At 55.2% G+C, this 10,175-nt stretch overlaps 1 protein-coding gene across 1 annotated transcript; it reads left to right on the top strand.

Annotated features, from left to right (window-relative positions):
- Positions 1 to 133: 133 nt before the first annotated feature.
- CIST1 (colon, intestine and stomach enriched 1) lies at positions 134 to 5,312 on the top strand. The gene is made up of 5 exons (XM_077777015.1): positions 134 to 224; positions 582 to 762; positions 1,871 to 1,959; positions 3,124 to 3,426; positions 5,155 to 5,312. The coding sequence occupies exons 1-5, from the start codon at positions 134 to 136 to the stop codon at positions 5,295 to 5,297; spliced, it is 807 nt and encodes a 268-aa protein (XP_077633141.1). The 3' UTR covers positions 5,298 to 5,312.
- Positions 5,313 to 10,175: the final 4,863 nt, after the last annotated feature.

The raw sequence follows: 10,175 nt of genomic DNA, 5'->3' as shown, positions 1-10,175 counted from the left end.
CCCTGCGCCCTGAGGCCCCACCCCCGCCTCACCTGTGCACGGCCGCCGGCAGGGTGCGCGTGCGCGTGCCGAAAGAGCAGGCACCTGGCCACACACCTGTGCAGAGCCCGCCTTTTGCCCTCCCTGCACAGGAATGGCGGTCTCCCAGCTGCCGCGGCCACTTCTGCCGCTGTCTCTGGTGCTGCTGCTGGGGAATTCCTCTCTTGCCTCTGTCACCTCTAGAGGTAAGAACAGGTTAAGAAGGAGGCCTGGCTTTCAGGAAGCTGGAGGGGGGCATATGGTTCAGCTACNCCCAACACGTGAGCAGCGGCTCCTCTCAGCAGCAAAGTTGGGCACCACCACCCTGCTGCTGATCTGAACCCGCAAGAGGCTGGTGGGGGCCTCCATTCCCAGTCTGAGGTTCTGTTTCAACCCTCGGTTTCTTGTAGCCCCCACAGGGAGAGGAGTGAGGACCGTAGGGCCATGGTGGGGACACACGAGCTCACTTCCTGGTCACTAGGCATTGATGGCTCCCAGGAGAGGTTCTTGGCACTTGACTTAATTTCCTTCTGCTGCCCTGTAAGACGGTCCCCGGGGTGCAGGAGAGTTGAACCTGCATCCTTTCCGCCAGCCGTCGTGTCCCACCAAAGTCACTGCTGTGTCTGACCCGTGCCCCTGCCTCAGCCCTAGAACGTCGAGTGGAGGCCACCATGGCCGGGGTTCCCACTGCAGGCAAGGGCTTCACTCAGAAGCCACCACATTTATCCCCACTGCAGAGCTCAGGTAACTGAGGCTCAGGCAAGGCGTCTCCAGCTGTGGTGGCCCAGGTTAGAACCCGATGACTGCAGACTCCCGGCCCAGAGCACGGAAACAGCCCACTTCACCTTCCGGTCTGCTCTCCGGCAGCTCAGGCAGCACCTGTCCCCTCTGTCCCGGGCAGGGCAGCCGGCAGAGCCTGAGTCCTCCACTTCCTCTTTCAAGCACTGGTTGACTTTAAAACGTTCAGCTCCCCAAGGGCACCTGGGTGGCTCAGTCAGTTAAGGGTCTGACTCATGGATGGTGAGTTCAAGCCCCACTCCCCATCCCCGCCCCCGTTGGGCTCTGTGCTGTGTGTGAAGCCTACTTACAAAAACAAAACAAAACAAAACAACCAAAAAAAAAACAAACAAACTTCAGTTCTGCAGGGTTCTGGCTCAGCTTGGGGTCCACCGTGGCCCTGAGTCATCTTCATTTCAGCAGACATTCCTCAAATAATGATAGGGAGCAGTTTGGGGAGGCTGGCCTCTTCATCTTTAACTCCTTGGAGGTCCTTAAGGGGCCCTCTTCCCACCTTCCTGGACATCTTGGGCCAGATTGCCTACCATTCTGAGCCTCAGTTCCCCATCTGTAAAATGGGAATGAAGTCAGACCAGTGTACCGTGCGGCTGCAGATTCTGGGAGCCTGGACAGAGAATTAGGGGTCTGTGTGTAGATCCAGCCCAATTTCGGGGCCAGTGCCTGTTCTTATTTCCGCATTCTTGCTGCCTGGGGGTGAAGCGAGGGAGGAAGCACAAAGATTGGTCCAGGGCAGAGTAGGTGGGGTGGGGCAAGGAGCAGCTGTTGGAGTAAGTGGGGTGGGGCAAGGGGCGGTTGATGAAGGAACTCACAAGCAGCTAAGGCGCCTAGCAGCCTGAAACTAGGAAGTCACTGTGGGATGTGGCCCACAAAGTATTTACCCACCCTCATTCTAGCTCCCGGGCCCAGCGCCTGGGATGGGGTAGGAGCCAGGGAGTGGCTGGAACAGGGCAGGGTAGGTTTCCAGAGCCCCAATCCACGGATTGTTCCCAGAGCCAGAGGTCTCTGAGCCAACCCCTCATGTAAGCCTCTGAGTTTAGCCTTGGGGACCTTCCAGGTACCTGGCGAAGAAGATTCGGGCTGATCCTCCCTGGGAGCTTGGAGGTGGATCTGTGCAGCTGTGTACCCACTATGCGCCTAACCTGTGTGAGCTCTCAGAGGCTCTGACACTGTGATGCTCACTTTACAGAGGAAGAAACTGAGTCCCAGAAGATTTAGAAGAGCTCCCCAGGGGCGCCTGGCCGGCTCAGTTTGTGGCGCATGAGACTCCTGGTCTTGGGGTGGTGATTTCAAGCCCCACATTGGGATAGACTTTACTTAATAAAAGAAAGAAAGGAAGGAAGGAAGGAGAAAGAAAGAGAGAAAGAGAGAAAGAAAGAGAGAAAAAGAGGAAGAAAGAAAAGAGAAAAAGAGAAAGAAAGAAAAGAGAGGTAAAGAAAGAAAAAGAGTTCCCCAGAGTGCTGGCTGGGTTGCACCCATTCCCTATATGCAGACGTTCTTTAGAGCCCTGAAGCAGGGGTGGGGGCGGGGAGGGCCCCACCCTGACTATGACTCTGGCTGTGGGACTTCAGACAAGGGCGCCTCCTGTTTCCCACGGAGCACTCGCATGGTGCACTAAATCCTCCAGGTCTCCCGGAGAGGCAGGTGTTTACTACCTGGAATAACAGGAAGACATCCAAAGAGGGGCTGGGGCCACGCCCCCTTGTTCCTAACCATCCCCTCCCTGCACCCTCAGTGGGTTTCCTTCCAGCGTCATTTTCCCCCCCAGTGCTCTTGGAGAGCAGGATGGAGAACGGAGCTTCCCAGCTACCAGCTCCTCTAGCTCAGCGGAAGCCTTCACCCCCCACTGCAGCCTGAGCTCAGAGACAGGCTCTACCATCCCCGCCAGCGCCTCGAGTGTAGACAGGCTTGTTAAAACACAAAATCCAGCAGGAATAAATGGGAAGATCCAAATGGCTTTATTAATGATCCATGAATTGGGCAGTGTCCCATCTTAACAGATAGAAAGGAGCTCCGAGGAGCTGTGCAAAACGAAAAGGCTTTTATAGGCAGAAGGGGGAAGAGAAAGGAAGTTTCTAGTGAAGAGTGGATTGCTTCAGGCAAGTTTACCTTCCTTTGGGAGAAAGAAGAGGAGCATTTATGAGGCAGATTATCTCACAAGTGCTGACCAGCTAATTCCAGATAGACGGGGTAAAGGTCACACTCCTGGGAGGGGCAGAAACTGCAATTAGATTAGGTATTAAGTCTTGGTTTGCTGATATGGGGCTTAGCACAAGTGACTCCACTTTGGGTATGTTTTTCTTTTAACAGACTCCAACGCCCAGGTCAACATCCCTCCAGAGGGTGACTCCTTAAATTTAAAGGAAAGCTCCATCTTCATGGTCAGCCCCATCCCCACAGATCTAACGATGCCCATCTCCTCCCCACAACCAGAAACGGCCACCAACCCCAGTTCTGGCCTCCCGGGTTCAGAGCTTACCCCTACCTCCCACTCCAGCCCCCCAAGTTCCCCCACTTTGACCTTGCATTGGAGCTCCACTTCTCCCAGCTCAAGAACAGAGTCCGATTCCATGCCCTCAACCACCACTTATGGGACCTCTGTGTCCTCTGGCCCTGGTGAGTACTGAAGGTTTGGGTGTTGGAGAAAGGTGTGGAAATACCAGGCTGCAGTTCTGGGATCGGCCACCAGGGAGAGACAGACCTGAGAATGTGTGGAGAAGGGCTTCTCCCCACTCTACCGGGTATCACCTAAAGCCTTTCAGACCTTCTTTCTTCTATGCACACTTATTAAGCACCTAGGGTGTATTAAGTCCTGTGAGACACAGCTTTGTTGGGAGACAGGTTATAAGTAAATTATATATTTGTTTATAAAAGAACAAGATAAACAGGATAAGGGGTCAGAATGTTAATACAAGTGGATTGAAATTTGTTTTAAACTTTTAACTTTTACTTATTGAGTAATCTCTACCTCCCACCCCCCAATGTGGGGCTCAAACTCATGACCCTGAGATCAAGAGTCCCATACTAAGATTGACATTTTTATTTTTAGTTTTTAAATGTTTGTTTATTTTGACAGAGGAGAGAGAGGGGAGCAGGGGGAGAGGCAGAGAAAGAGGGAGAGAGAGAATCAAAGCAGGCTCTGCGCTGCCAGCACAGAGCCTGACATGGGGCTTGAACTCACAAACCATGAGATTATGACCTCAGCCAAAATCAAGAGTCAGATGCCTGACCGACTGAGCCATCCAGGCACCCTTAGGATTGAATTTAAAAAAATTTTTTTAATGTTTATTTCTTTTTGTGAGACAGATTGTGAGCAGGGGAGGGACAGAGAGAAAGAGAGAAGGAGACACAGAATCCAAAGCAGCCTCCAGGCTCTGAGCTGTTAGCACAGACCCCGACGTGGGGCTAGAACTCACGAACTGTGAGATTATGACCTGAGCCAACAAATGTCTCAGTTAAAGGAGGTGAAGGAGGCAGTCACACAGGTACCTAGCGGGAGAGCAGCCCAGGTAGCTGGCACAGCCCGTGAAAAGGTCCTGAGGTAGGGCCGTGGCTGGTATATTTGAGGGAGAGTGATGTGGTTGGGACCGAGCGAGTGGGGTGGATGAGTGGGGTGCTGAGGGTAGGGTAGTTGTGGGCATGGCCACGCAGGGCCCCAGTTGAAGCCAAGCATCTCTAGGGGTCTAGGAAAAAAAAAAAAACCTGTTATTCAAAATAGTATGTTGTCTCCAGAATGTTCAAAGAAGACTGTAAACACAAAATGTGATGACCGGGCTTGAAGTCAGAGGGTGTTGTAAACCAGCCTCACCATGGCTCAAAGTTTGCCCGCATCCTCAGAATGTTGCTGCATTTGGGAAGAGAATTCTAGATTAGATTTTTCTCGCATTGTAAGGACTTTGCTGACCAATGAGGGCAGCAAAACCACACAGAACTGAATGAATTCCTTACAGACAAATAATACTCAAAAGGAAAAGAACAAAACGGTGCTGTACAAAAAATTATAGCCGCAGGGCGCCTGGGTGGCTCAGTCGGTTAAGCGCCCGACTCTCGATTTCTGCCCAGGTCGTGGCTTTCTCGGTTTGAGATTTCAAGCTCCGAGGTGGGCTCTGCGCTGACAGTGCAGAGCCTGCTTGGGATTCCCTCCCTCTCTCCCTCTCTCTCTGCTCCTCTCACACATACTGTCTCAAAATAAAGAAATAAACTTAAAAAGAAAGTTACAGCAGCAACAAGAGAGGGGAGTGAGCATGGCTTCCCGGGAAGGGGCTTAGCAACTCTGGGCCCTGGTGGGTGCGGCAGCCTGGGGAGGGGTGGGGTCCAAGGCTGACTCGGGCCTCCTCCCCTCGGCTCCAGGTGGCGCTGGGGTCCCCGAGTTGCACAGGAACCCAGGCGTGGTGGTGGCTGTGTGTCTGCTGGTGTCCGTTTTGGTCATCGGGTCGGTGGTAGTGGCTGTGAGGCGTCACCACCACGGTGTGTCTGAGTTCTAGAAGCCGGATGAGATGTCCATGGTGAGGTGGGGGCTGGGCTGGGGGGATCGCCCTGCCAAGTCCCTGCTGCAAATCCCGCTTGTGCCTGAATGTTCTCTCGTGTGTGTTTCCCCTCCAGGAAACTGCGAGGCAAAGGTCATCCTCTGCCCATCACCCACCAGAGTGATCTCCGTGGGGCCGAGGGAGAAGGGGGCTCGGATGGGGTGGAGCTCCGGGGGAGGGGCCGGGCTTGCTAGAATAAAGCCCTTACGTTCCTCTGTGGCCTCCTAAGTCATGGACTGCTGTGACAAACACTTCTGAGTACCTACTATGTGCTGGGGTCATAGTGGGGACCATTTCTCCATCCTCGTGGGGCCCATGGCCTCAAATGTGGGGACAGACAATAGCCAGGGGATCAAATGACATCATTTCAGATGGTGAAGAGGGTCATGGAATCACAGACTGGGGTTGTGGTTGAATCACAAGGGCCCTTGTCCGGGTTTTCTGAGAGGGCAGGGTGGTGAGAAGGAGCCACCCTGGAGAAAGCTGGTGGGGGGGGGGTCCCAGGACATGCCAATGTCCTGTGGTAGGAAGAATTTGAGATGTTTGGGAAACAACACAGAAATGGAGTCAGAGTAGGATAAGGGAGACGTGAGGGGGCGCTGCACTGGTGCGAAGGAGTGTGGGTTTTAGCTCAAATATCGTGGGGGAGTTTCCAGCCAGCAAGCTCCAGAATCTAGTAGATCTTTCTTCCAGTCTTGAGGAAGGCAAATCAGCGGGGGTGGGGTGGGGGTGGTGGCGCAGAGGCTGTCTGGGAGGCAGGCACAACCTGGGCAAAGGCTTGGAGGCAGGAAGGCACCAGAAGCACACAGAGAACAGGGTGGCAAAGTGGTTCCCCCACCTCAGTGTCTCCGCCCTGCTTCCTGGGGTCAGGGCTCGGGTCCCCACTCTCTCCTCCCATCTTCCAGGAGANACCCTTGGTGGCTCAGTGGCTTCTTCCTGCTTCCTGCCCACGCCCCCCTCCGTCCCCAGTTCCATCCAGGCCTCTCTAGCCAGAGGGGGACACGGAAGTGGCTATGCCTTGGCCAGGACTCTGCCTGGGGCTGCCCCCTCAAGGCTGGCTTTACCCTTCTGTGAAATGGGTGGGGACAGAGGTGGGGGATCAAGGTCACACAGCACAGGGCAGCGGTGAAGGCTGCCAGGGGAGAGGGTCATGCTCTAATGGTTTTTGGGGGCAGGGGGATGGCGGGGCCTCCCGGGAAGGCGGCTGNTTCCACCGAAGCTCTAGTCCCCGCTTTTGGTGAAAAGGGTGTTGGCCAGAGAGGGTCATCCATCTGCCTAGAGTGGCACGGCACAGTGACCAGCTTTTCTGGAGCCTCTAGGGACCCCCAGGGGACCACCCCCAAACTCCTGAGGCCACACCTCATGGGCTGTGCTGCAAAGCATGTGTCCCAGCCCCTGAGCTGGTAAAATCTTTCCAATCTTACTCAAATCTGCACCTCCCTCTGCGTCTCTGTCTCTCCTCTCTTTCTGTCTTCTCTCTGTCTCTCCCTATCTCTCTCTTTGTCTCTGTGTGTCTCTCCCTTTCTTTCTCTCTGTCTCTCTGTCTCTTCATGTTTCCATCTCTCTGTCTCTCTTACAAACACAGGAACAATTAAACTTAACACCCCACCCTCCTGAGCCTGCCTCCCCCTTCACACACCCGTACACTTGGTCGCACTCCTGGCCACTGTCTCATACCCATGTTGGGAACACCCCCTCACGCTCCCCCGCCACTCTCCAGCCACCCCCTGCCCCTGTCCTAAGGGGGTATATGGGTGTGCCCTGAGCCTGGCACTCAGACAGTTAAGGGGTTCTGCCGGGGGGGGGGGGACCCTGAGCCGCCCACTTGGGCATGTCCAGTCCTCCCTTCCTCGGCTCCCAGGGAGGTCACGGGACTCAGGCAGGACTCAGCGGTGGCAGTGAGTGCCAGGCCTGTCCCGGCCCAGCAGAGCCTGTGTGAGTTTGGGGAGTTCTCAGCCAGGGGACTTGGGTCCCTGAATCCACCAGAGCTGGGCTGGGAGCTGAAAGGGTCCCCCATGGGGCCCGGGGCCAGGGGACTTCTTCCCGAAGGTCCTGATGCTCCAAGGCTGCGACACTGGCATGGGGGGAGGGGCTTGGGGAGTATTTGTAGCCATCAGGGCCCCCCCCCCCGGATAGAGCCCTCGCAGAGTGCTGGCTGGGTGTCCCAACTGGCGCCTGTGGTATGGCCCGGGCTACCTTGACTGAGTCTCTGCAGCACCTGAGAGAGGGTGCAGGGTGTGGGATGAGCTCCCTGTGTGTAGGGGAGTCTCACAGGGGTGTAGCTGGGCTCTCAGGGATCTCACATCTGTCTCCCCCGGGGCTCAGAGACGCCTGCAGCATGAGGCGCAGCGGAACAGCGCTCTCCTTCCTGCTCAGTGAGGTGAGTGGGGGGTGGGGGTGGGAGGTGGGGGGGTCCAGGCCATGGGGGAGGGGTCACAGCATGTCCCCTACTGGAAACACCCAGAGCTGTTTGCGGACCTACTTACAGATAGGGAAACTGAGGCCCAGAGAGGTCACTGGGAGTCTGGGACTCAACCCAGGTGTCCAGCCCAGGGCCGCAGCCAGTGCCTTTAGGAGCAGGAGACCAGCAGGGACCCTTGGCTGGGGGCCCTCAGTCCAGGGAGGACACGAGGTCACACCTTAGGGACAGGGGCAATGACCTCATTCGGGGAGACTGAGGTAGTAAGCAGAGAACCCAGCAGGAGCTGGGTTTGAATCCCAGGCTGGTCACCAATGCCTGAGTGACTGATAAACTCTCTGGAACCCTGTTTATCAGAGTTTATATATATAAAATGGGCTAAAATTGTGTGGTTTGAGAGAGGTCAGTATGAGCTGGTCCCCTGTAGCAGGCAAGGTCCCACACGCGTTAACTCATTTATCCACACCCGACGGGAGGAGAATAAGGATGCGGATAGTCCCAGTTTGCAGATGAGGAAACCAAGGCACAGGGAGGCTCTCCCTCCTTCAAAGTGAGTGGCCAACTGAGGTTTGAACCTGGGCCTTCGGAACCCCCGTCTGCTCTCTGATCCCCACTGCTGAGCCCCACAATGCTTCAACCACCCAAGATCCTCCCTGTTCCTCTTTTTTAACATGGTGTGTGGGAGGCCCTGGTCAGGCCCCAGTGAACCCTGGGAGCCAGCTCCTTCTCTGAGCCACACCTTCTTCCTCTGTGAAGCGGGGACCCCCTAGTGCTCCCCCAAAGCACTCAATGTACAGCATCAGTCATTCTACCTGCACATGGAACACCTACTGAATTCTGGGTCCAGCTTTGGGCATGGGGGACATGGAGGCTCACGGGCCGGGGAGATGGATGTTCACCGAAGAGAAAGAACAGAATTTGGGGATGGGTGAGTGGGAATGACATTGCAGGCTGAGCAGGAAGGGCTTCTCCCTGCAGGTGACATTTAGGTTTGAAGCAAGCACAGATGAAAACAAGCAGCCAGAGATGAGGGAGAGCTGGCTGAAGGGCATTCCCTGCAGAGGGCAGAACTCGTGCAAAGGTCCTGGGGCAGGTTCAGGTGGGGTTGGGGCCAGTGGGCTAGGGGAGATGGAGGAAGGTGAGAGGCAGCTGTGGGTAGGGACTGGGGCAGGTGGAGTCTCAGGGGCTTCTGGGAATTTGTTCTAGGGGTGCTGGGAACCATGGGACAGTTAGGAGTAGGCAAGAGACAGATTTAGGGTTTGTCTTAGAGGCAGGACTTGGGGCCCCAGCCAGAGTTAGCACGTGTTGAGATCTCAGGGACAGGCAAGGCAGACAAATCAAAAGACAGCTTCTCGGCCTCCCTCCAGGCCCTTCCCACTCCTCCCCTGGGGCTTTCTGTCCCCATTCCAGCCTCTCAACAGGGAAAGCAATTAGTCTGGAGTGGCAGATTGATTACTGCTGCAGCTGAGAGGCCAGGGGGACCGTCCCCTCTCCAGCCTACAGCTCTGAGAGTGCCCCATTCTTGCCCTCGCCCTGGTCCACATGGGGGAAGGTCAACCCCTCCCCACAGGGCCCGTCCTGCCTGTTTTACCCTAAAACCAGCCTGGCCCAAAAATCCAGCCCGGACCCAAATATCCAGCTGCCTCCACTGGCTTCCCCTGGGAGGGTCACTTGATCTTACCTCCCTCCCCCGCCAAATCTTCCCCATCCAGGTGGCCCCACCCACCTAGGTAACTATGTGGCTATTAGTTATCCGGTAATGACTAGTCACCCATCATAATCATGACTTACCCTTCAACCCCCTTGAACATCCATGGCCACGGTCCATCTCTCAGACTCCAAAACATAACCCAAATCCACCCATGGGCCCCACCACGATCCATGACCTACCCAGGGCTGCCCCAGCCTTTACCCTGCCCCTCAACTGTCCCTTTACCCTGAGATAGACACAGGAGGCTTCTTAAAATGACAAAGCAAATCACATCCCTCAAAAGCTCTCAGTCCATTCCCTTAATCGACTCCCAACTCCTCATCCCACCCCTGAGGCTCTGTATCAGCTCCCCACCCACTCATCTCCCACACTCCTCTCCAGCCCCTCTGCTGTTCCTCAAACCCACCAGTTCAGTCCTACCTCAGGGACTTTGCACATGCTGTTCCCTCTGCCTGGCAGGCTTTTGCTGTAGCTTTCTCCCGGACAGCTCCTTTTTTTTTTTCAGGTCTCAGCTCAAAGTTATCTCCTCAAAAAGGCCCCTAATTGTGCCTGAACATTATCAGTGCCCACCCCCATCACTCTCTATTACACAGAGTAATTTTCCTTCTAGCACTATGTGATCTATTTTTTTTTAATTGATTTGTTGAGTGAATAAATGAGTGAGTATGCATATGGGCAAGGGGTTTCTCCATCTGGACCTCAGCTT

This window comes from Crocuta crocuta, unplaced genomic scaffold (assembly GCF_008692635.1).
Source record: "Crocuta crocuta isolate KB4526 unplaced genomic scaffold, BGI_CrCroc_1.0 scaffold77, whole genome shotgun sequence".
In the NCBI taxonomy this organism is placed as follows: domain Eukaryota; kingdom Metazoa; phylum Chordata; class Mammalia; order Carnivora; family Hyaenidae; genus Crocuta; species Crocuta crocuta.
Note: the sequence above shows the minus strand (reverse complement) of the source record. Positions and strands in the feature narration are given on the sequence as shown.